Below are 26564 nucleotides of genomic sequence, written 5' to 3' on the forward strand. Positions count from 1 at the left end.
GACTATTGGGAGCCAAATGAAAAGCCCATGTTGTTTAAGTTATCACTGAGGTTCAGAAAAACACCCGAAGCCACGACAACGCAAGGTGACCACCGGCAAAACCGAGCAATGCGGAAACCGGGAATCAAACGAGCACACTTCCATCCGCCGTCCTGCTCAGAGCTCTGTCTCATCGCGGACCTAGCACTTTTCCCTCTCGCCCAAACCCTCCTCTGCAGCAGCAGCAGCTAAGGTTGACTAGCGTATCGTCCTTGAGGGCGCGCCGTGTCCTATCCACTTCCCGGCGAGCATTACCCTGATCGGCGGGGCTTCACGAGGGGGCCGTTGCCAAAGAATAAACTCCATCGCCTCCATTCAACGGCCCATTCAGCCGCCCATCCGTCCATCTCTCCCTCCATTCATCACAGCACGACCTGGAGCCATTGGCACCTTATCAAGGTCGTATCATAGCTCCGTTCTTATGTATAATAATGAATAAGAAGTGTTATTCAGCCCTTTGCTCATTCCAAAACCTGCTATCCCCCCCCCGGGGAGGAGAGTATGGAGAGGGGGAGTGGTGGGAGGGAGAGGAGGGAGGGGGGAGGAGGGGGAGGAGGAGGGGGAGGATAAGAAGGAGAAGGCAGGGAGGAAGAGGAGAATAAAGGAAACACAAGCGAGACATGGTGATAGCCATTAGAGGATTGTGATTGGGGTGTGTGTGTGTGTGTGTGTGTGTGTGTGTGTGTGTGTGTGTGTGTGGAAAAGGGCCTGGAGGAGGTAAAGAGTGAGAGTGGGATGAGGTCCTTCGACAAAGAGGCCCAAACACTTGGTGAATTCTCGAAAGCGCTTCGGTGTGCGCAAGTGTGTGTGTGTGTGTGTGTGTGTGTGTGTGTTTCACTCAGAAGAGAGGGACAACAGGGCTCAGCATTGGTTTAAAAATAAATAAATAAGCTTTTGTGTTCATTCACCACGGAGGAAACCTTCCGTTCCGCGTGCACAAAGACGTTGCATGTATCATGCGGCACAAACACGTGAACACACATGGACCCGGCGGAGCTAGTGGCTGAGACAAGGGGCCCCGTCCCGCCCGTGAGGGTGTGACTGAGAGAGCGGGGCCCTCAGGGTAAGAGACGTGTGATGAAGATGATGACGATGATGAACCACTGGAGGGTTGGTTATGACGGGTGGACAGACAGACCGACAGAGAGAAAGACAGACCGATTGGCCGATGGACAGGCAGACGGGCACACAAACACGCGTGGAGACAGACGGACAACGGACCGTGACAAACGAACATCACCATCTTCATCACCACCACCACCACCATCTGACCATCACTACCGTCAAGCTGTCACCACCATCACCTCCATCACCACGATCACTACCATCACCACCATCAAGTCGTCACCCACCATCCGACCATCACTACCGTCCGACCATAATCACTTTCAAGCTTTCACCACCACCACCACCACCACCACCACCACCACCGCCACCACCACCACCACCGCCACTCCCACCACCGCCACCACCACCACCACCGCCCACCACCGCCACCACCACCACCACCACCACCGCCACCACCACCACCACCACCACCACCACCACCACCACCACCACGTCACCACCACCACCACCGCCACTCCCACCACCGCCACCACCACCGTCACCACCGCCACCACCACCACCGTCACCACCGCCACCACAGTCACCAACACCCACGTCACCCCCCCCACCACCACCGCCACCACCACCACCCGTCACCCCCCCCACCCCCCGCGGTCACCCCACCACACCACCACCGTCACCCCCCCCCCCCCCCCCGCGGTCACCCCCCCACCACCCCCCCACCACCACCACCACCGTCACCCCCCCCCCCCCCCCGGCCGCGGTCACCCCCCCACTGTCACCACCACCACCACCGTCACCACCCCCCCCCCCCCCCCCCCACCGTCACACTACCGTCACCCCCCCCCCCCCCGCCACCGTCACCACTACCGTCACCCCCCCCCCCCACCACCACCACCGTCACCCCCCCCCCCCCCCCCCCCCCACCGTCACCACCACCACCAGCAGCAGCCTTCTGTCTGCGTCGCGTGACACAGGTCTCCTCCTGTCACTTTGCTGTTTGATTATCTTTCTGTTGTTGCTTTTTTCCGGGCCCCAAATAGCCGTGGCGGGGGCTCGCTCGCGTCTCGTCAGCGCAACCATGCGTGGGACGGACCCCCCCCCCCCCCCCTTCATCCTCATCCTCCCTCTCCCCCCCTCTGGCCCCGCCCCCCTGACCTGCAGCTGCCACTCACTCTGACAGCAAATAAATAAAACCTTGTTATGCTATGGCTTCCCCTCACTCAACCCCACCCCCCCCCCCCCCCCCCCCCAGCTAAAGGTCAAGGTTCACACACACACAGAGAGAGAGAGAGAGAGAGAGAGAGAGAGAGAGAGAGAGAGAGAGAGAGGAGAGAGAGAGAGAGAGAGAGAGAGACAGAAAGACAGAGACAGAGAGATAAAGAGGCACAGAGCGAGATGGATAGATAGATAGAGACAGAGAGAGAGAGATGGATAGATAGATAGATAGAGCAGAGACAGAGACAGAGAGAGACGAGAGAGAGAGAGAGAGAGAGACAGAGAGGAGAGAGATGGATAGATAGATAGAGACAGAGAGAGAGAGATGGATAGATAGATAGATAGAGACAGAGACAGAGACAGAGACAGAGACAGAGAGAGACAGAGAGAGAGAGATGGATAGATAGATAGAGACAGAGAGAGAGGATGGATAGATAGATAGAGACAGAGAGAGAGAGATGCACCGCCCGGTCCATGGAGATGTTCCGTTGAACACATTGGAGAAGGTGGAGAATGATTGCTGCGGGTGGTGCGGTGAACGCCTCCGCCTCCCCCCTTCCTCCTACACACCCAGGCTCGTTTGTTTATCAGGTACTTAGTCAATAAACGGGGAAGAACTGCATTATGTATGAGACCACACAAACACACACACAATTTAATTAGCCCACACAGATTGGGATGCCTTATTAAAGTGAGCCTTGTTTTGTGCGCGGACTATTCTCAACAGGAAAAGTAATTACTGTACGATTTCCGTTCACTGAAGACAGGGGAAGGAGAGAGTGTGTGTGTGTGAGAGAGAGAGAGAATGAGAGAGAGACTACAGCTTTGGAGTGTAACCATGGGGGAAAAATGTGTATACAGTGTGAAGGATACTCATTCTGTCATCCTTTGAGACCGTGTTTACAGCAGCACACTCACTCACGCGGCTCTCTGTTGCAGCCAAACACTTTCTTTTATGGTATAATGACTGCATGAAAGCGTACGTTTTTGCGCGTGCGTGCGTGTGTGCGTGCGTGCGTGCGTGCGACTACGAATTTAAAATCCTATCTACCGCTCCCTTCAACATAGGGCCCCCGGGTACGGCACTTTCGATGTTTGATGAGGAACCTTTTGAAATATTGATTTGAATGTGAAATTGAGAGGCAAGGCATCAATCGCTGTTTTTCTCGTTTAATCCCAACTTCTTTATTCGAGTTTGTGAAGAGAAAGGGGAGATAGCGCGAGTTATAGTCGGGGAAAAAAATAACAATATGATGTCGCCACACACACACACACACACACACACACACACACACACACACACACACACACACACACACACACACACACACACACACACACACACACACACCGTAGTGCGTCTGTTTTTAGTGCGAGCGCATGCGTGTGCGTGTTTTTAAGAGTGAAAACTTGTTTTTGGAGCCATTGTAAACAAACCTGTGCCGTGTCAACGACGCCACTCTGAGCCAATGCATAAAACAACGTGCAGATCCGCAGGAAAGTCTGACTCCATGCTGATTACTGGAACCCTTCCCTCTCGGTTCTCCGGTCCATGCTGAATTATCCACACCTGGAAAACATCGTATTACCAAGCTATATCTCGGGAAAAATATATATTCCACAACCTCAACTGTCATTTTTTGGAATAAGTAAGAACATGTCAACTTTACCCAATGCCACTAACAATTTCACACTGACTAGGCTAACATAGAAGACACCTGGAAGGAAATCGGTATTGTCCTTGCCAGCGTGGAAGTTGGAGCCCAACTAGGCCTACTACAAATATGTGAAAAAGATTATACCATGCACGTATTTATTTTTTGTTTTCGCTTGGCGGCTTTTAATGCTTGACATGCATGCTTTACATTCGCACACAAACTGGCCCATGCTTTCTAGGTAATTACAAACTTTACTGGATGTTCATAGGAAAGGAATACGGTGATGAATTAATACCTCTTCGGTTCAGCTGCACTCTCAGAAGTGTTGAGCGTCTACCGCCATGTTCATATCGTATGCTGCTCATTATTGCGACGGCAAACAAGTTTCTACATAATTGTTAATGAGTTGCCTGTTTAACGACCATTCATACCACTTCCGTGTGTCAATGTTGCCCTCTGCTGGTGATTCTCAAATAAAGCCATACACCGAGTTTACAAGTTTCCCATAAATCACCATCCTTCAATGTGGCCTAATGCCTTCAATAGATTAAAAGTTATATGATAGCCTACGGTAGAATAAATGTGGGCTTTAAAAGTTAACAGTTGCAAAATACCTTGTTATTAAATATCTAACACTTTTACTTATTTGTATTCATACATAATATATATCGATAGATATATATATACGATATTTAACAATTATTAATAATGAATAATTATTTTACTATATAGGCTACTATACGTTAACACTCCAAAAATAAACAAGATATCACTTTTTGCCGGGACTTATTTGTTTTTATGAGCCTGACGAGACGACATTTTGCGATGAAAACAATATCCTGAGTTTGAGATCTCAATCATGGGATATTGCCCAATATCCCGAGATAGCGAACCAATCAAACTGCGCCATTTTAGGAGGTTCGTGTGTCGCATATACTAACTATCTAATGATGCATCAAATCCTGATAGTATTTCAGCTGTTTGCTGGCGGACTACCCCTACATCAGTCTTGCCTGCTATAAATACCATGCTCTATTTCACCCACTGCGAACAAGACATCCACTCACAAGGTCAAGTAGGTTGAAACACCAGTCAAGATGGATGCCTTCCTCACCCCCCATGTGGCTGAGCCTGGGCCAACGCATATAAGACATCATAACCGGATTAGACCCCCCCCCAGTAGGATAACAAGACAAGGGCAAAAACAAATGGAATGCGCCCCAGTAGTGGATTCCCCAACTTTCTGAAGAGGATGTTAGGAAGCCAAAAATGTATATTCCATGCCATTGTTTAGAGTCTTCTTCTAAGAGTGGACATTACGTCTATCTGGCATGAATATGGCACTTTGTTGTAGCCTATACAGGGAATGGGTTAACCTAGGCATTAGTGCTTGGCACTAGTTTCTATGAACATCCTTACTGTACCGAACAGTGATATATTGTAGTTTCTCCTTCTGAAAAAATGAACTTATTGTAAGTCACTTTGGATAAAAGCGTCTGCAAAATGCCCTAAATATGAATGAATGATATGAATTAAATTTGTTTTAATTCTAATTCTGATTTAATTAAATAAAAGCCTATGAGGGAACCAGGCCTTTGAAAATAAATCTAAAGCCAGCATGATTCTATGCGAACATGCTGTGGTTTTCTCAAACCTTTCCCGAGATCTATCGTGGATCACAGATGTTTTCTGTGGGATGTGCGTACTGAGTAGAGACCGCCTCATAAGGAACTGTTTTCACTGCCTCGGTGGCTTGCATGGTTCCCCTGTGCAGTCTCCACATGCACAGTGCCAGCCTCTTTGGGATGAGGTGGCTAGGGGCAATTATAGCTCTCTAATTGGATGCAATTATTTCAGTATTACATGGTGCAGTATCTCTAACCTCTCACCATACAAATACACAGGTAGAGCTAGATACTTTATTAACCCAAGAGAATCCATTCTGACAAGATCCATATGAGGAAAACAATTATTTCTTCCTAATGAAATGCAGCAGATCTAGCCTTTGTGTTTATCAATTTTATTACAAATTCATTACTTCAGTCTGGTGTTAAAATTAGAGCTATTTTTCTATACCCACACCCCTGCAAGTGAGTTAAAGTAATGTGCTGTTTAATATTTTTCGAAAACCCAAATTCCAGACAGACACTATTTGAGAGTTGGCCTATGAATGAAACATGACCTAAGCAACTAAGTTTGCAGCGGTTATACAAAAGGCCTAACGCGAGAATTACAAACACCGGCATTGACTTCAGAAAACGAGTTTGCATCTTCTAATCTACGTTGATTTACTATTCAACGTCGAAGAAGTGAGAAGCGCTCTCAACAATGTGTGAGCAGACTCACTACTACCCCACACACACATGCGCATGCACACACACACACACACACACACACACACACACACACACACACACACACACACACACACACACACACACACACACACACACACACACACACACACACACACACACACACACACACACACACACACACACGTCATCATCTTCTGCTGCTCCACTCACTGTGTGACATTTCTTTGCTTTTCTCGTAATTGATTTCTATTTCAATTTTATTAATGCGGCCCCCGTGGAACTCCTCGGAGCACAACAAGGCGTTATCCGGAGCCCCGCCAGCAGCCTAATCTCTCGGAATGAGCCGGATTAATGGGAAAGCGCTCAAGAAACGTATCGATCGGCGGGATCAATGTCTGTTTCTCTGCAGCGTGCCCAAACGATTAGCGGCTGGATAAAACAACGACAGAGAGAGGCTAACAAGCAGCCATTGTTCAATCTCTTCACTTCACTGGGTTTTGCGACACTCAATCTTTCAGGAGGTTGCGGGTGGAAAATACACTGGGGTTTACGACAACAAAGTTCCCGTCACTGTCGGTAGGGGCGACTAATGGGTTGACCTCAAATCCGTCTGTACTACGGTGCTATAATTAGACCAGTTCTGATTTGAGGGACTACTTATGGGCTTAAACTGACGGGTGTCCATTTCAGAAGGCTGTAAGGTCCCGACCGATTAGTGTGGTGCATGGGGTGCTTGTCAATTGGAACAACGCGTGTTCCAGTGATTGCCTGTGAACAGATGGTTTTACACACATGGGGTGCTCATGTGGTTTTCAGAAGGATGATGTTTTGTGGCGGTCTTCTTCCACAACACCGTCCTCATCAGCAGATCGACATAGGAGTTTGGAAGAGGGAGGAGGAGGTCACCATGCTCCAAAGACATAGAAAACGTACACACGCAAACAAACACACAAACGCTCGTTGTCCTCACTGTGGTGAAATCATGCTCATGTCATGATGTTTATTTAGTGCCAAAAAGGTGCTGCGTGATCGGTTTATCTTGACAACCATACTAGTATATATTAGATGAGACATTAAATATAAAAGAGGATCTGCTTCTTCAGGTTCTTATTTGAAAATAATTACTTTGACAACTGAATCAATACAAAAACAGTGGCAGCTTTTGAATCACATTTTATTTTTTGCGAAACACTTAAATATCTATGCATAAATATAACAATACATTCATGATTGACTACCCTATTATAAATAGCTCCTATTGAATCGCAGACATACACTGAACAGCATTTGATTAGGTCCCCTGCAACATGGGTAAAATAACTCAGAGGCGACGAGGGAAAGTATGTGCATGTTGAATGGACTGAGGGGTGTTGACGTCACAGTAGCACCTTAGCTATCGCTGCGGCTAGCCCGGTAGCACTCGGCTTGTCGGCAGAACAGCTAACGCAGAGGCCCTCCGCCATCATGGCGTCCGCTGTGGTCGGTCCAATGGCTGCAAACTGGAAGGAGGAGCAAAAAATAGAAAAAAAGTGCCGGTTTTTGTGTCTTTCTTTCGGTGTTAGATCGTAAAAGGTAGAGTTATGGTTGGACGTTGGCGCAACGCAATGACTACGCGGTCGCTTTTACGCAGTAGTGAACATTCTCGGGTTAGCGTTAGCTGACCAATCACAGCCCTTGCTGTGATTGGACCATCCTTGGACGCAAGGATGGTCCGCAAGGACGAAATGGGTCCTTTACCCCCTTGGGTTACATCAGCGTCCGGCCTTAACCCTGCCTTCCTTTGATGTCCCAGCTCAACCTGAAGGAAGTACACAGGTGCACACAAGTGGAAGGGGCTTGTGTGTGTGTGTGTGTGTGTGTGTGTGTGTGTTCGGAGAAAGGTCACCTTGATCCGGGTCAGACGTTCACTGGACAGCTCTCGCACGGTTTCCAGGCAGAACTTCACTCCCGATGGACTGAAAAAGGCAATGCTGGCTGGAGTTCCCTGCAACAGATAAAATCATCGTCAAATGAAATGAACGATGTAACACACACACCCACCAACACACACACACACACACACACGCACGATTTGGATTGTCCTGTTACATGAACGTGAATTAAATTAAATCATTCCCCTCCATTTAAAACCACTTGACAATAGATAAACTGACCTTCTGAGTGAAGTAGCTGGTGAGACTCTCTTGGAGGTCTGAATGCTCCGCGGTTTGATAGACAGTCAGCGTCTCCAGAGGCACTCCTGGGAGCAGGGGAACAGGGCCCCAGCGGTGGTAAAGTTAACACAATTAGTCTGTTATAATTAGCATGACCCCACTGGGAGTTGTTTCACCTTGAGTCTGAAGCGGTAGACAAGAAAAAAAAAAAAAAGAAGATAATCTAAAATAATCATCATCTCACCGTTGTCTCTTAATGCCGTGGGCAGCACCTCTCTCTTGATGGAGCCGCAGGGGAAGAAGAGCGGTAAAAGGAATGCGTTCTCTCCTGTGCCCGGAACAGAATTTAGGAGGTTGTGTCAGTTATCTGACCGCCAACTGCCATTTTTAGTTAGTTAGTTTGCCAAACGCGTTCAAAAGTAGCCTCCTTCAATTAGGTTTGCCTTAGCATTTATTTATATTATAATATCTTTATCTTTTTTTTTCTGTTTTATTTGATCGATTATGTATATCGTCTTACGGCGGGGTGTTGGTGGGGTGAGGGAGTGTTACATAAAATACTTCAAGTCGAATTTTATTATTTGAAAAAATATAAATAAAGTTTTATTTTAATTTTTTTATAACGTTTAGTCCTACGTTGGATGATGAGACGGGACAGGACGTCCGCAGTGCCGCTGTCCTCTCCCAGAGGTTTCAGACCCAGCTGTCGGACTGCGCGGCACAAACACATCGAAAATGTTTAACCACGGAGCTCTTTGTTCTGAGCACATGTTGAGTTTAGAGATGAGCTTTTACAACACTGCTCTGTGTGTGTGTGTGTGTGTGTGTGTGTGTGTGTGTGTGTGTGTGTGTGTGTGTGTTATAACCCAACACAAATGATGAATAGAAAAGAGTCATGAAGTATCAATCATTAAAATATTGGGGAGATTGTATGCTGGCCAGTCAAATGTGTGCACAGTCTATACCAGATTATGATGACCAGGTTACTCACCCAAATCACCCGTTGCTTTGCCAACCACATATACAGACTTAGCATTCCACTTGTCCTTTATCAAACGCCATTCTGAAATATTTAAACATGCATTATAATATTTAAAAAAATAGGATGATAGCTGTTAGATATTGAGCCAAACACAATACAACTTTTTATCTGGTAACCGTTATTATTTTACAGTCGCAACTTTATTTACATAGCACTGTTCATACACAAGGCAGACTCAAAGTGCTTCACATACAATAAAATGAAATAATAACATTTATCAGTAAAAAAACAAAGGCAAAATTAAAAAAAAATGCATTCAATTAAATACATGAAATGCATTGGGATTAAATTATTTGGGATTAAATCAGATCGATTTACCCTCTCCCCGTCCTTCCGCTTCTACGCACATCTTCACGGCCTCGACTGCTCGGGGGCTGGTGAAGATAAGACCCCCATGTTTGTCTGGTTGGAACAGCTAGAAGAAGAACACACCGAGTTATAGCTGTACTACTGAATACACTGTAAAAAACAAACAACAAACAAACTGCATGACGAAGACATGGTACAGTAGACCGTTGATGGGAATAAATTACCTTGTCCGACAAGTTGTTTAACGAGACAAACTTAAAGGACAGAACTGGGATCATGGTTGCTTCATGCCCACGGGCTGCCAACTCCTGTGGAATGGAAATGTTTTCAATGATCAACACTGAAGATGTGGACTTGCTTTGCATTTTACAAAACACAACACGTGTCAGCAAAGTCCGATCATTGGAAGGACATGATGTAAACATTGATGAGAGTAAGTTTGACCTCACCTGGATATACGGATCAGGTCCAGCCTCCCCATCTCTGGGCTCCTTCAAAAGCAACACCCGCATGCTGACCAAGTCATCGAACCCCTGCGCGGACAGAATGAAACGCAAGGCATTTGAAGATCATGAAGGGTTCAAACCTGCAAAAGCATTTCGCCGTAGGGAGGGGAGTCTCGAAAACAACAGCAACACCCAACACACTGGCATGTGCAATGGGCTGATAAAGATGTGCTTAATCGTGATTGGCAGTTGCACTGAGAACCGCTCAGTGAGAGCGAAAATATATAATAGAAAGTAAATGCTCGATTCTGTGTATGAATCGAAACCTTGATGAATGATAACTTCTGCACGATACTCAGAATGCACAGCTGATGTCCAGACTGTGCATAACAAGTTAATCTCGACGTGTCAACATAATTATGCAGCTAGAGATGGTTGACTATTCTACTCCTATCATTATTCTATCATCGCTAAATATAAGACTATAAAACACGCGAAACAGTGTTGATTTAAACAGTACTTGGAAATGCTCGTAGCTCTAGACGTCCATGGCTCGTACAACTGACAGCAGGGCGACTTAAACTCTTGCTAAGGCGAGGGGATACATTAATCGGCTATATTTTTGGTAGCTGTCAAGAAATTATAAATACGCATTATGAAACAATATGAATGATATAACAAAATTATAAATGGAATTATGTTAAAAGCATGTCAAACAATAGGCTTTTTTTAAATAAATTTGAATAAATCTTGAACTATTGTCCCCTTACTACATCAATGGGTCATTCCGCGAGTTCGTAGGAAACAAGCGGACATATTGGATCGAAGAAACCATCCGCAAACTTGGTAGTAACGCGAGATTTGAGCCATAATGGCCGCCGCAGCAGCGTAGTTTCTCATTGGCGGTTCCGGCTCTATAACCTCTCAACCCAGCGCTGCCCCCGCCCCTTTTAGTTTGTATACGATCAGCGTGTGTTTGCAGCATGGCTTCCTTGGCTAAGAAACGTGCGGTAGAAATGGTTACAAACGGCGAAAAGAGTGATAACAGCTCAGACGAGAGCATTGGGGACGAGGAGGACTCCGTGGAGGACAGCGAGGACTCAGACGAGGAGATTAACGAGGTAAACAGTGAAGTGTTGCTGTGCCTCATGCGAGGCCTTGCTGCCTGCCTCTTTCGCATGTGTGTACTGTGTGCGTATGCGTGTGTGACTGTTTTTATAGGGTGGCTTGACTTTAACGTGTCAACATGCACTTAAATTATTTAAGTTAATGACTGCAGGGCTGCTGATCGTTGTATTTATTTGTTTTTCTAATTTATTTTGAATCCCAGGAGGTCATGGTGGATTTTGAAGCTCACGCCATCGCACATACTGATTTCAATGGCATCAAGAAACTTCTGCAACAGGTGTGTAGCATTTTATTCCTAATCAAAATCGGATCGTTAAATAGCCAACCATACACATCTTTCAAATCGTTGTTATGGCATTCCCATTGAACTGCGTCGCGTCTCGTCACAGCTGTTCCTCAAGGCCCACGTAAACACGTCCGACCTGACCGACCTCATCATCCAACAGAACCATATCGGAAGTGTAGTTCGGGTAAGTCTGTCTGTCTGCTCTAGGGATGTCATTCGTGGAGACCTTTTATCCACAACGCTATCTCATACTGTCATTTGATCGGATTTAGCAAGCTGAGGTGCCTGAGGACAGCGATGGAGAGGACAACCCTGATGAAGTATTTGGCTTCATTAGTATGCTGAACCTCACCGAGAGAAAGGTAACTAGCCACGTATACCGTGCAAGCGCTAAATAATATAAACACTCAAGTTCACTCTTGATGGACAATTTGACTCTTAAACTCTTGTGTGTGTTTTGGTGGACAGGGTGTGCAGTGCGTGGAAGAGGTGAAGGATCTGATCATGGACCACTGTGAGAATAACAGCTCCGGGAGCGTCACAGAGCAGCTTGAGACGATCTTCAGCGACACCAGCAAGTCGGTCGGGCTTCTTCTGAGCGAGCGGTTCATCAACGTGCCGCCACAGATCGCCCTGCCACTGCACAAACAGCTCCAGTAAGTCACACGCGCTGGAGGGTTGAAGCTAAGCCGCGTCATTCAGAGAACATTTAGATTCATTTACTTTAGTTTCATTTAAATTTTTTTAGTGTACTCTTATCCAAAGTGACTTACAATAAGTAGTACATTTGTGAGAAGAAAGAGAAACTACAATATATCGCTGTCAGTAGAGTAAGGATGTTCATAGAACCAAGTGCCAATCACAAAAAATCGTTAGTTAAACCGATCCCCTGTATACAACAACGATAGCTATTAGCTAGGATAAGATGCTACACAATTCTAAGTACTAATATTTAAGTGCAAGGGCGTACAAAATACAATAAGTGGGTAAGAGAGGGGGAGGTGACCAAGACGGACATATCCCAGTTGCATCACCTTGTCTGGTGAACAAATCCAAAGATGGGATGTAAACAATACGTGATGCATGTCGTATTTCAGTTGGCATCCTAGAATTATCGCATCCATGACAATAACATTGTCGAGAGCGTTGAAGGAAAGCTATATCAGTGACTTGTTTTGCCGATGTGTCAATGGAGTGCGAGAACCCTCAACACTCATTGACCTGGCCTTGTTCTGACCTGGCCTCCATTCATTTTAGCTGAGCTGGGTTGTTGGGGTAACCCTGGACATTGTGCGGGGAAGCGGAGATACTTTTGGTGTTTTGGAAAGCAAACCTTACTGTGAAATGGATGACAAAGTTCAGCAATTTTTCTACGACGTTCGTAGTTTAAATCACGTTAAACAAAATGGATTTATAATATTACCGGTCTAAATAATATTCACAATATATTCCACTGTTGCTTATATTTTGTGTAATGACCCATTCCAAAAAATATAAGCAATGCACTTGGAATATTGTATATAACTAGTGTTTATTAAGTAGATCTCAATAAAGTCCCATGAATAATTTTAAATACCTGCACATAAAGAGGTTAAAAAGGGGTCAGGAGCATCGGGTGTTAAAAGCACCTCGTCTGTTTGTCTCTCCAGGGAGGAGATCGCGGAGGCCCAGCGGACCAACCAGCCCAGCGGGAAGTGTCACTACTGCCTCATGATCAGCAAGACCTGCAAGGAGGTGACCAAGAGCATCCCGGCACGGGGGGGCGCCGCGCCCAAGGAGGAGCTGCTGTTCATCAACGCAGAGGAGGAGTTCTTCTATGAGGTATAGGGCTTTGACTTTGGCCCAAAAATCATATTCCAAGTTTGTTTCTTTATTAATATTCGACTATTTGAATATTTATTAATATTTTGACCATTAAATGCCTTCAGTAAGACCTGGATTGGGCTGCGCGGGGTTTGTTTACCGGCGTTGCTATGGTTACCGGTCTTGCGTGTTCCAACGGTTTATTAGGTTTCTAATAAATCGCTGTCTAATCAATACTTCATTCACTGCCTCTTCCGTGGTCATTACAATATTATGAATAGACCGCGTCGGGTTCTCCGACGTCTCTCCCTCTTGGCCTGCCCATAACGGGTTTAAATATTAAGGGCTGCCTAATATTCGTTCGAATTTTGATTTATTTTTTGATATTCGAATAACGAAGTTCGGAGTCAAAGCCCTATTGAGGTACGAGTTGAGAACGTACAAGCGTGTTGTCTTTGATGCGTTATTAATGCTTTGGAGGTATACATAATGTATGTAACACCGTTGAAAGTTATGAGATCATAAGTTCTAAAATAGCACTGTACATAACATGTGGAGATGTCCTTGCATATCGTTCAGTTTTTCTTTTGAGGCCGAGCGCTAGTTCCTTGCTTTCTCGATAGAAATCACAGAAGACGATGGGTAATTCAATACGTCTTGACAATTGAAGTGTGAATAATAGTTAACCCAGCAGCGCTCACCTTTGTCTAACCTAAATTAAATGCCACATTTCCGCCATGGATCAAGGACGAAAGGGAGGAAATAAAGTGGAGAAAATAAAGAATCGAACTTCAGCAACTCTTCAGAGTTAAATTGAATAGAATTTAGACTACTTGGATGACTACATCACCAGTGTGTGTTTGTTGCTCCGTCTCCCTACAGCACGCCACGGTGAAGTTCAACTACTCGGTGCAGGATGAAACTGACTCGTGTCTGAGCGGCCGCTGGTCCTTCGACGACGTTCCCATGAAGCCGTTCCGCACGGTGATGCTGATCCCGGCCGACAGCATTCCCAGCATCATGGAGAAACTCAAGGAGTTTCTCACCGTCTGAAGCTCCCAATAAACACCTGTGGACTTCTGACATGGCTCAAAGCAAACGGTTACTTACGGATTTGTATTTCAAGTTTAGTCGTGTTGAGTAAGTAATTGAGTCATTATAACTCGGCAGAAGGAAAAACGGGTGGCACTGATCGCCGAAACAACACCCGCAGTGTTTTTTTTTGGGCATTTACCCTGCAATATTGAGATTTAACACCTAAACTCTGTTCAGTAAAAAAAAAAATACGATTTAGGTACAACATTTGTAAATTTGAATTAGTCTCGGACGGCAAGAATGCTTTTGTCTTCGGCATATTGTATTTTCTATATAACCGTATAAAACAAAGTAACTAAGGTCTTGACGTTCATTGTGTTTGACTTGAAGACGACCATGATAGTCTGAATGAACTGAAGGAGCTGGTAGGTTAAATACAAACTTTTTATCCCAATTCTGTCAAGTATTATTTCTTATGACGGTTTCCTTTACTTGACTCAAAGTTTTTGTTACATGGACTTGGGACGGTCTCAATTATATCCTCCAGGAAAATCATTTTTCTAAATGATTCGTCTTTATCTCTACATGTTGGTGCGGGCAAGTTGTCCAAATCCAAATAAATGCCATCTCGCCTGCAGACAGGATATTTTGCTGTTTGCATGTCCGTTGACCTTAACACAAGTAGATGGCTGGATTTGTCTCTAGAATCACAAATGAGATTTATATCATGGAGGCATTTTTAGCAGGCAAACGTTCTTGTATTGGACAGTATTTATTCATTAACACATGCTTTAAAACACCAGTCAATGTGCCCCTGCCAGAGGGAAACCATGAATTACTTAACACATCTTTTTCACCAAATTGAAACACATCAACCTTTTTTTTTCTAAAGTAAAACATGATCTATATACACGAAGCAGGTTCTAAAGAGGACAGATTTAAGGCTCCATTTGTCTATAGCAGCGGTGGAATGGTTAAAACGGTGGAGGAATAACTTGCTTACGTACCTACATGTACAGAAAGACCAGCAACCACTTGGTCAATTATTGCTGGTAAACTCCAAATAAAGGCTTAAAGGTGACATTATACCACCAGTTGTCAGTGTGATAAACCAAATTAGATTTTCAAAACTGCTTGTAACGGCAAATCCAACTCACACCTTGTGGTATAATATGTCACCGTACGTGGACTGCAGTTGCCGGCTGGTTTAAGGCAGCCATTTTGGAAAGCGTGAATTCATTGCAACACGCATCTGTCATACAACGTCTCCTGGCTGACCTCCCTGTGCACCGCGAGAGACTTCTTGGGCTTCAGGTCGGCGGGGCAGTTTCTGGAGGCGTTTCGCTCCAGGCTGTGCTGCAGGATGGCTTTGCTCTCGCTGGAGGGCAGGTTGCAGAAGAAGTACTGGGTTGTCATCTCAATAAACCTGGAATAGAACAGATGTGGTTTTGATTTGGTTACAGAAATTCACAGGTGTGATCATAGCACGGTGAAAACTATATGGGTTTATACTCTGGTAATGGTTAATTGAATGATTGACGATGCCACAAGTAGAGGTCCCTAACCAAGTGAGAAAATTATTTACGGCTTGGTCACGGTTCCACACCGACGCAACGCAAGGGGGTTTACGGACCCGTTACGTCCTTGCAGACCCTCTTTGCGTCCACCGCAAGGTCCGGACATGCGCCTCCCAAAAATTGTATCGAATCACAGCAGCAAGGGCTGTGATTGGTCCGCTCACTAAAACCCGATGCACAACCAAAACAGGTTCACGACTGCGTCGAAGCGTCTGCGTGGTCATTGCGTTGCGTCGACGTGGAACCATAACTGAGCCTTCCGAGGCTCACTCATGCACTCTCTCACTCACTCATGCACTCTCTCACTCACTCGCGCACTCTCAGTCAGTCACTCATTCGTTCTCAATCACTCATGAGGGAACGGGCCGGGCGTAACCCACTCACAGCTGTGGGGAGATCTCAGACAGCGTGCGGACGCAGTTGTTCTCGGCCAGGGCGTACTCGTGGAACACCACCCACTCAGGCAGGCCCAGCTTGTGGCTGCTGGGCCCGTACCCGGACACCGGGTGCACCTGGGCCACGTGCTTATTGGTCAGCATGAAGTAGTTCCCTCCGCCGTCCACGTCCCGCGCGATCTGCCAATCGCATCGCGTAGAGTTGATAGAAATATCCCAACAAAAATGTACCCCATGAACAAAGGTTATGTAATGTAATGTGTAATGTGTTGCAAAGGTTTTGAAGAAGCATGTGGAACAAATCGTAGTCACATTATTCATTCGCAAATGGAAATTACCAAAACATATCACAGAGGGATTTATCCCCGACAGACCAATGAAATGTCTCGTCAGGAAAAATAGTACAAACGTATATAAATGTACATCTCAAATCCAGCAAACAAACTCGGTCTTGGTATGACTGGGTTGGGGTCAGAATCGCTGCTCTTTCATCCTCAAAGTCTGAAGAAAAATGTAATCTTTGTGAAGGAATATAAGAACTTGACAGGATTGCAACGCATTTCATGGATCGTTTCTGATGTTGGAGGACCACCTTATGGACCTCGGGTAACTATGTCGTCTTCTGTGACTCACTTGCATGAAGAACCCCGACAGCAGCGCTCTCTTGAGGTTCAGGGTGTTGGTCTGGGTGCCGAAGGCGGGCTCGGAGACAGGAAGTTCTATCCGACTCAGGATCTCCGTCAACTCTGACCGCAACGACTCGGCCGTCTCCAGGGATGCGGGGTTGAGGAAATTGTCCCGGCACCAGCTTTCAACATTAAAGTCTGGCCCGGAGAAAACGACATACATGATCTCAGACACACACACAGTACTGAAGCAAGCCCAATGTTAGAATGCTTAGGTTTAGGGGTTTCTGTTTCTGGGTGGTGCTCACGTGGTTCCCCCTGGCTCCGTTTGAAGGCGTTGTAGATGTTGATGAGGGTGAAGTGGTCTCCCTCGGGGTGATGGAACCGTCTGTGGCACTGGTGCGCCTCGTGGATCATGCCAGCAGGGGGCGCCAGGAAACAGCAAGGTGCTGTCATTTTTAAATAATATTTTAATCAAAGAAATCGCTTTGATTATACATATGTTGATCAACTACTTACTCATTGGCCACATGGTGATACACACTCAAATAAGGGTCAAATAATAAAAGTTCAGTGGTCTTAATGTTGTGTTTCTACTCCCCACAGGTTTGTTTAAAATAGCCAGGGGTAACTGCAGAAAGCACTTTAAACATTACACATTAAAACTCCCTTCTGAACGCTTCGTCTACTCGCACAATTTAGATTTCCGCGGAAGGATACGTCTCCTTAACGAAAACAGGAAAAAAGGCGTAACCCCGCCCCTTTTCCTTTCTGGTTTCCTCCCCAGGCTCTGACCCGCTAACGCCATCATCTCAATCTACATTGAGATGAGGTCGGGGAACCACGCATTCATTTTCTCGTATTTGAGGCGTGGTTTACGATTGCCCGGATCCGTTTATTGGGCGCTACGAATGTATATCATACGAGTCTGTACGTAGCTCATAGCCAATCGTATCAATTATACCAGAGGACGTATGTAGAGCGACAGAAATTCGATGAGGAAAAAGACGATTAGACGTCGTCATCGTCTTGCCGTCCCTCCCCGTTCTGTGATTGGTTCCCTATCTCAGGCGTAATTCAGATCCCTCGAATCCAGGCTGCCTAGCTGCGCGCAATGAAACCGCACGCAAGGCAGCATGGGTAAACCCAGGCTAGCTCTGACCCGCCTCCCGTGAACTTTCTGCAGAACTTCTGGGGAGGAAACCAGAAACTAGAAAAGGGGCGGAGTTAGTCCCACTACACTGTAGCAGAACCTATGGGGAGACAGCTCTGAGCCGGTTTGATCCGGGCTCAACACACCCACCAGACAACATGGCGGCCACCGTCAGCATCTCGCTGGCGCAGTCGAACTCGCAGGACGCCAGCAGGGCGCGGCCCATCTGGGGGTCCAGGGGGAACTCCGACAGGATGACCCCGATCTCTGACAGGTTCCCGTCGTTGTCCAGGGCGGCGAGGTAGTCCAGCTCCTCCAGGGCCTGCATGAGACCCTCGGGGTCTGAGGGCGCACACACACACACACACACACACACACACACACACACACACACACACACACACACACACACACACACACACACACACACACACACACACACACACACACACACACACACACACACACACCCCTTAGTTTCCATGTTTCTCTGACATGACATGTTTTTTCTAATTATTTTAGATTTCAACATATTTTTTATGTTATTTTGTATTCATTTTATTTTCCGAACAGCAGAAGTGAAGATGTGACACATAAAAAAACATGAATGTGTTCAATAAAAAAATATAAAAGCTGACTCCTGACACACTGACATTATGTTCTTTCAAAGCCTCGCCACGGCAACCGTTATTACGGTCCCATTCATCAGCGGATTAGTTCAGGACCTCTGCTGAGAATGTCACAACATCTACGAAACGGATGCGTCTCTAAATCGAGACGGCCAAACCATTTCACACAGAACCTCGAGTCCACCTGACCCTCAGCGTCCGAGTGGATATCAAACCACACGGGCGGATCACAGACCCGCGAGGTGAGCGCTACAGGGACCGACCACTGATGAGGACGGGGGGAACACACCGGACTGTGCTTTGGTCCCTCCTCATTGTGCCACACCGCCGCTGCCTCCGCCCAGAGACAGACCCATTGTCTGGCCGCTAATGAACCTGGCTTCCCTCCGCTGTGTCCCAGCGCGGGTCCCCCCCGTTCCCTGTGTGTGAGCGCGGGGCGGTCAGCCAGCAGACAATGGCCCCGTGGGCCGCGGCTGTCGGCTCGGCGAAGGCACGGCTCACTGGACCCAAACAGCACAGCGTCTCGTACTGGGGGGCGCGCGCACACACACACACACACACACACACACACACACACACACACACACACACACACACACACACACACACACACACACACACACACACACACACACACACACACACACACACACACACACACACACACACACACACACACCCAGCCCGGACCTCAGGCAACTCTGTGGGATGATGTGTGTTGTCCTGTCCCACTGGGGTCCAAGAGGGTGAGAGCGAGTGAAAGTCACTGAGTGAGCGAGGGGGTGAGAGAGTGAGCGAGTGAGGGGGTGAGAGAGAGTGGGTGAGTGAGAGAGGGGGTGAGTGGGAGAGGGGGTGAGTGGGAGAGGGGGTGAGTGGGTGGGAGAGTGAGAGAATGCGAGAGTGTTTGAAAGAGTGAAAGAGTAATTTAGTGAGCGAGAGAGTGAGCGTGAGAGTGAGCGAGTTCCTGAGCGAGTGTGTGTGCGTGCGTGAGTGAGTGAGAGAGTGTGCGTGAGTGGGAGAGTGTGTGTGAGCGGGTGAGTACCTGGTTGGTGGATGAAGTCACAGGGCCCCAGACCCCCGATCTCCATGCGTTTGAGGAACAGGACCGTGGAGGTGAGGTTGGACTCCAGGATGCGGGGCGCGTTCTCGGCAGGGAGCGGCTTCCCCTCGGGGTACAGACAGAAGCACTTCCCTGGAAAAAAAAAACACCAAAACAATCATATAAAAATGAGGAGAATTAATCCTCTTCGCTTGTCTGTGAAAGTAGGAAGCCATGACTCAAGTCAAGGAGACCAATTACATGGTCGTTCACCACGTTGAGTTAAAGTACGTCTGGGTGAATACTGCCATGGTGTTGACATTACCCGTGGGGCGACAGAGCTGCCTACGCACGTCCGCCCGGCATTGGCTGATGGGCCGGATCACCTCGGAGTAGGCCCTGATCCTCGGATTGTACACCTGTTGAGAGGAAACAGCAAAAAGACTCACAATTAACCGGTCATACATTTAAAGAGAGCTTCTGATCAACGTTAACCACAGTTCTTTGCTGATTGATTGACGACTTTATCACCAGGAACCGTGTTCATTGCACCCAGCACTTTAGGCCCGGCCTAAAGGGCAAACACTTTTAGTAGTGTAGGCTTTTTACTTGACGTTATCATGTCTTTTTAAACCTAATCATGATTATATGTCTTTTTTAACTTATATTATCAAATTAAGTGTCAGCGCAGAAGGGAATACATTTCCCTTCTCGTTGTGCACGTAGAACCACGCACGTGACAGATGAAGACTCTTGAACCTGGGAACGCTGTTCGAACTTCCACACTCACGAATCTCTTCTCCACGCCGGTGTCGATGACAAAGTGGAGGCCGTCGACCCCCCCGACGAGATCCTCCCCCTGCTGCGAGGACAGGAAGACCCTCCTGGTGCCCCCCCCGGCCCCCGCCGCCGGGTCCCGGGCCGGGGGCTCGGCCTGCCCCTCCCCACACAGCCTCACCGGTACCAGGCGGTCCAGGTCCGCCCCCAGGCGGGTGCTCTCCCTCTGGAGGATGCTGTGGGCCACATCCACCTCCTGGGGGGGGCAGAGTAGAGGGTAAAGGGACGGCATGCCACTCAAATATCTCTCTCTCTCTCTCTCTCTCTCTCTCTCTCTCTCTCTCTCTCTCTCTCTCTCTCTCTCTCTCTCTCTCTCTCTCTCTCTCTCTCTCTCTCTCTCTCTCTCTCTCTCTCTCTCTCTCTCTCTCTCTCTCTCTCTCTCTCTCTCTCTCTCTCTCTCTCTCTCTCTCTCTCTCTCTCTCTCTCTCTCTCTCTCTAAGTGCTACAGAGTTTAAGGATAATAATATATATTTATTGAATGACCACTGTTCATGATACTGTGCTATACAAATATATTTTACTTTGACTTTACAATATTGCCCAACATTCACCCATTCATGCACACACCGACGGCGGTGTCAGCCACACAAGGCGACAGCCGGCTCGTCGGGAGCAGTCAGCGGGAGGCGTCTCGCTCAGGGACACCTCGACGATCAGCGAGGAGGAGCCGGGGATCGAACTAGCAACCTTCCGGTTACCAGCCAACCCACTCTACCACCTGAGACACATGCGGCTTAGAACACAGTTTATCATTTTGTTTTCAACCTTCTGGAGAAGTTTGAGAAGCGGAGATCCCTCTTAGATGTTTTGTTGAATTGAGTTAGGGAAGGCAAGGGAATGCTAGCCCTTGTGTGAGCAGCCGGATGTCGTTCACGTTCTATTCCTTTCTAGATCTCAATGTTCATTGCGAAACGCTAACTTATGATTCTGCAGCTGGTCTCTTGAGACTAGAAGTTTGTCTAGTGCACGTTGAGATATGACCTACTCGTCTCCAGCACTACGTTTGATTGGTGGGAACACAGAAAGGGAAATGCCCTCCTATTTCCAACTTTATTCGTCAATCTTTTTCCTCTTTGGTTTATGGACATTTGAGGTGACGGGGTGGATGAGACAGATAATCGTTGAGGCTGTGATGCCTTGTATGACTACAATACGAGGCTGTGAAGCCTTGTATGACTGCAATAAAAGGATATAAACGCACTGAAAAGTGAGGAGAAAATAGAATTGCCATGTGTTTTTTATTAACGACAATTAACCTTCCTATTATCAAACGATTAACACAAATCTATTAATCTCCTGCAAATATTCCCTGTTGATTGTTATTTCCCTCTAATGAGTATCACGATAACAATTTATGAAGTGGTACGTTGATGCGAAACGAAGAATCGCCCCCGAGCGCTGCTGAAATTGCTTGGAGCCCAGAAGATTGATGAGCGACTGTTGGTCCAATGGCATTAAATCAACAGTTTGTTGATACACCCCATGACTACAGACACCCGTGGTTTATGGTCTTATTAAAACAGACCTAGGCTGCTTGTTCCACACTATTTCCAACTCTCTCTGATGCCGACTAAGCAAAGCTGTCTCCCCCCACACCCCGGGTTCCTTGTCACACAGAGAAGGCTGCCGGAAGAGATTTGAAAAACATCATATATCGTCGCCATCGCCAGGATGAACACCATCGACTCAAAGCAGGAACGTCACCTCGGGGATTGTGAACGCCCGGCAATCTTTTTTTGCTATGAAGAGCGAACAAAGAATCGGGACCGGGGAAAGGATTTGTGATTCCCAAAGAGTTTAGAGTTTAAACAACCCATGGAGAGAAAATCCTTTGTACCAAACAAAGCCGCAGATCAGACGACGAAATAGCTTGTTGTTGCCAAATCTACCAAATTAACAAATGTCATGTTCTAAGGATATAATTCATAACACTGTTTTTTCATATCCATTTTGTGTTCCATTGACCTTGTTTATACCAGAGTTGAAGGTTGTCCTTGTGAGTTAGATTCCCTGATCTCGGCAGGACCTTGTAAGGCAGGTGTACCTTACCGGTCTGCAGGAAATAGGTCAACTATGGCACAAAATCTGTTCCGGGATATCCGTTACATTCCCCTTACTGTAAGTTCTCCTCTCCGTGCCACGTCTCTGTCTAGTCTGTACGACTTCCCCGACAAACACTAAGACGCGCCGATATGGGGCCATTCGCCAAACCCTTGGGGGATGGATGTCCGAGACGTTCCTTTGTGGGCGGAGACGTCGAGTTGGTGCTGTCCAACTTTCACAAACAACACCATAGATGTGCTAGCATTGGCGTTTTATGTGGCAGTGTGCAAGCAAGCAAGCACCTTAACACATCTGAAAGCATTCCTGGTGTGTGACCAGATCAATATTGTAAGTAAGAAACTGTTCTTAATGTTTTATCTGGAAAAAGGTAAAAAATAAAATAAAATGGCCGCCGCCTGTGTTACAGAAAACAAACAAAGCCTTTTTGGGCCCTAAATGACGTCACCATCTCACCTGCGCGGAGGCCAGGAACACGGCCACGTCTCCCCGCTCCCTGGTGCGGTGGATCTCCAACACCAGTCTCAGGGCCGAGTAGAAGTAGTCGTCGCTATGGCAACCGCCGCCGCCGCCTCCGCCACCACTGGCGGCGACACTATTGTTGTTGTTGTGGTTGTTGTGGTAAGCGTAGACCACCTGGGCGGGGCCCGGCGCCTCCAGACAGAGCAGGGCGGCGGCGGTGCCCCCGTAGTGACTCCTTAGCCGCTGGGCGGCGCCGGGGGGGGGCTCCATGAGGACCACGGCCCTCAGGCCGGGCCGCCGCTGCAGCAGGGCCCCCAGCAGCCCCAGCAGGACGTCGGTGCTCAGCGTGCGCTCGTGGGCGCGGTCGACCACCACCACGCCATAGCGCTCCAGGACGGGGTCGGAGGTCATCTCTCGCAGGAGCACGTCATCCGTGCAGAATCTGGGAGGAGGGTGGGTGTTAGTTGTCACTACAGTCACTAGAACACAAATTGTCCGCGGTTATACGGTGTTATACTAAGAGGTGGCCACTCGAAGCGCTTTACAATACTTCCTGAAATTCACCCGTTCATGCACACATTCACACACCGACGGCGGTGTCAGCCATGCAAGGCGACAGCCGGCTCGTCAGGGTCAGGTGTCTCGCTCAGGGACACCTCGACACTCTAGCTAGGAGGAGCCGGGGATCGAACTAGCTTCCGGTTACCAGCCAACCCACTCTACCTCCTGAGCCACATGCCGCCCAGGACAGCTTACAGTGGAACGCAAAGGACTTCAAGAACTTGGTAGTAGTAGCGGGCTGATGTGAGCCAGGGACTCAGATCCGTCAGGGAAGTCTCATGCGTTTTTATTAGCTTACGTTATTTAACAAGAGGAAAGGTCAGACTAGGCCTCCGTTTATGCCTGCTACTCATCTCCACATTTAATTATAATAATAATGCCCGCTATTCATTCATAAAACAGGTTATTCGCCTGAAATTGAAAGATGGGGGCAGAGATAAAGCAGTCACATGCCTACAGTATGAAAGGGTTTGTGTCTCAAGTTGAATATCTGATATGCAGGTAATCAGATATCTCTCTCTACTGAGATAATACAATGTCATCTGCCCTTCCTCCACATTGGAAACTTGCTGTCTGGGAGCCACACACACACACACACACACACACACACACACACACACACACACACACACACACACACACACACACACACACACACACACACACACACACACACACACACACACACACACACACACACACACACACACACACACACCAGTGTGTCACAAAATAATAACTTTGTGGTTGACGATCAGCAGATGGGTCATGATGGAAGCACAGCGTGATCCAACAGCAATTTAAAGACAATGATTTGATTCAAGCAAGCGTGTTGCATAACTCCAGCCACGAAGCAGCTATCAACCGGGAACCGATCAATCATTCCCTAAATCTATCAATCTCAGGAATTACAGGATGATTGACGCAAAATCACAGGATGATTTCCTATAATGCATAGTCCAAGACACCATTTTGTTACATTCTCACCATGACTAAACCCCTTCAATTCGTCAACACAGAAATTCTAGAATAATGACCACATGTCGCATGCTGCTTCACATTTCTACGATAACAACATTGACGTTCAAGAAGTACCAAGATGATCGCTCAGATTGTCCTTCTGGGATTTCAGATCCCATGAGTAAACCCCTCCTACAGTAACCAATCATAGACCAGATCCAGGACACCCAGGAAAAACTAGACTTTGCATAGCCTCACCCCTTACCCAATCCCCCCCCCCCCCCACCACCCTCATAAGCCCTTACTGTGGGTTGTACGTCATGGCACTTAGCACTGTGCAGCATCTTACCCAAGCCATCTTTGATGCATACAGGTAATGGGTTAACCTAACGACTGTTTGTGCTTTGCCCTCGTTTCTATGAACAACCTTAATGTACCGACATGGGCATATTGTTTCCCTTTCTTCTGACCAATGTACTTATTGCAAATCGCTTTGGATAAGAGCGTCCGCTAAATGCCCTGAGCGTAGCTTTAAATGTCAACAGGAAGTGGAGGCGTGTGGGTCGGCGCTACCTCAGCATGGTGTCGTGGGAGCAGCAGCTCTTCAGCGGGATGCGGTAGCCCACCTCGTGGCCGATGTTGACGTCCATCTCGTCGGCCACGCGCAGGGCCAGCTCCACCGCCCGCTGGGGGCCGGGCTGCGTGCACACCGCCGTGCCGTGGCGGAACCGGGCCGACAGGCAGAGCTCCGCACACCACTGGGGGATCTGGGGGAGGGAAGGGGGAGGGAGGGGGAGGCTTCAGTCAGGCAGTCGGGCTGGTTGGTTACCCGGCCTAGTTTACTAACCCCCAGGTTTAACTAGCCTCCAGGCTTTACCCCAAGGGTTAACTAACCCCTAGGGTTAACCAAACCCCAGGGTTTACTAAGCCCCTGGCTAACTAACCCCCTGGCTTTACTAACCCAAGGGTTAACTAGCCCCCAGGCTTTACCCCAAGGGTTAACTAACCCCTAGGGTTAACCAAACCCCAGGGTTTACTAAGCCCCTGGCTAACTAACCCCCTGGCTTTACTAACCCAAGGGTTAACTAGCCCCCAGGCTTTACCCCAAGGGTTAACTAACCCCTAGGGTTAACCAAACCCCAGGGTTTACTAACCCCCTGGCTTTCCTAACCCCAGGGTTTACTAACCCCCAGGCTTAACTAACCCCAATTGTTAACTAACCCCAAAGGGTTAACCTAACCCCCATACCGTCTCCATCCACTACTTTGGCTGAAGGAGACGCTAGTGAAAATACAATCAGCAAAATGCTTCTTTAATATTGTTGATAAGAAGAAGATAAATGATAAGATAAAATAGTGAATGAATGCAATAATTGATAAGACAGAGACGAATACTACGACAAAAATGTGAATTGATGCAATAATCCGATCATTTTGAGAGAGAGCAGGTTTCAAGGAAAGAGCTGCGCTGGGTTGGGTTTGCACTTCGCCGGATCAGGGGTTTAAAAGACAGTTTAAGCGATGCGTTGGACAGAAGGGTTTTGTTGCTCATATTGTTAAATTGCTATGGCAGCATGTGGGGGATCCAGGGGATCCATGGGTGTATGGTGAGCGGATCAGGGTTTAGGAGGCGCCCCTCCTCTACCGGGAGCGGGAGGGCACATCAGGGCCAGGCATGGATTATGGGGACGCACCCCCAAACCAGGTTAGGTGGTTTTGTCCCTATCGCTGCGCTCTCTGGCCGGTTGATATCGACAGACAG

The 26564-nt window shown here is 47.5% G+C and overlaps 3 protein-coding genes across 4 annotated transcripts in view; 1 reads left to right on the top strand and 2 right to left on the bottom strand.

Moving 5' to 3' along the window:
* Positions 1-7456: 7456 nt before the first annotated feature.
* On the bottom strand, positions 7457-10841 carry uros (uroporphyrinogen III synthase). 2 transcript variants are annotated; one of them, XM_060037556.1, is made up of 10 exons: positions 10772-10841; positions 10255-10338; positions 10030-10113; positions 9815-9911; positions 9446-9517; positions 9091-9165; positions 8699-8782; positions 8455-8540; positions 8187-8285; positions 7457-7800 (listed from the first exon to the last, which is right to left on the bottom strand). In XM_060037556.1, exons 2-10 carry the CDS (start codon positions 10315-10317, stop codon positions 7678-7680), a joined length of 783 nt encoding a protein of 260 aa, XP_059893539.1. In that variant the 5' UTR covers positions 10318-10338; positions 10772-10841; the 3' UTR covers positions 7457-7677. The 2 variants fall into 2 exon arrangements, with proteins under 2 accessions (XP_059893539.1, XP_059893538.1); XM_060037555.1 differs by lacking the exon at positions 10772-10841 and adding an exon at positions 10453-10511.
* A 347-nt stretch (positions 10842-11188) lies between these two features.
* On the top strand, positions 11189-14863 carry bccip (BRCA2 and CDKN1A interacting protein). The gene is made up of 7 exons (XM_060037549.1): positions 11189-11372; positions 11582-11656; positions 11769-11849; positions 11938-12027; positions 12134-12321; positions 13315-13486; positions 14351-14863. The coding sequence occupies exons 1-7, from the start codon at positions 11235-11237 to the stop codon at positions 14519-14521; spliced, it is 915 nt and encodes a 304-aa protein (XP_059893532.1). The 5' UTR covers positions 11189-11234; the 3' UTR covers positions 14522-14863.
* The window catches only part of dhx32a (DEAH (Asp-Glu-Ala-His) box polypeptide 32a), a 14751-nt gene continuing 2895 nt past the window's right edge, over positions 14709-26564 (bottom strand). Inside the window, exons 2-11 of the mRNA XM_060037222.1 lie at positions 25377-25570; positions 23277-23724; positions 20713-20955; positions 20248-20341; positions 19926-20075; positions 18405-18596; positions 17410-17550; positions 17109-17299; positions 16465-16655; positions 14709-15929 (exon numbers count right to left, since the gene is read on the bottom strand). Coding sequence (XP_059893205.1) covers positions 15740-15929; positions 16465-16655; positions 17109-17299; positions 17410-17550; positions 18405-18596; positions 19926-20075; positions 20248-20341; positions 20713-20955; positions 23277-23724; positions 25377-25570 — 2034 coding nt within the window. The 3' untranslated portion in view covers positions 14709-15739. The remainder of the gene's footprint in view (positions 15930-16464; positions 16656-17108; positions 17300-17409; positions 17551-18404; positions 18597-19925; positions 20076-20247; positions 20342-20712; positions 20956-23276; positions 23725-25376; positions 25571-26564) is intronic.

This window comes from Gadus macrocephalus, chromosome 18 (assembly GCF_031168955.1).
Source record: "Gadus macrocephalus chromosome 18, ASM3116895v1".
Taxonomy (NCBI): Eukaryota; Metazoa; Chordata; class Actinopteri; order Gadiformes; family Gadidae; genus Gadus; species Gadus macrocephalus.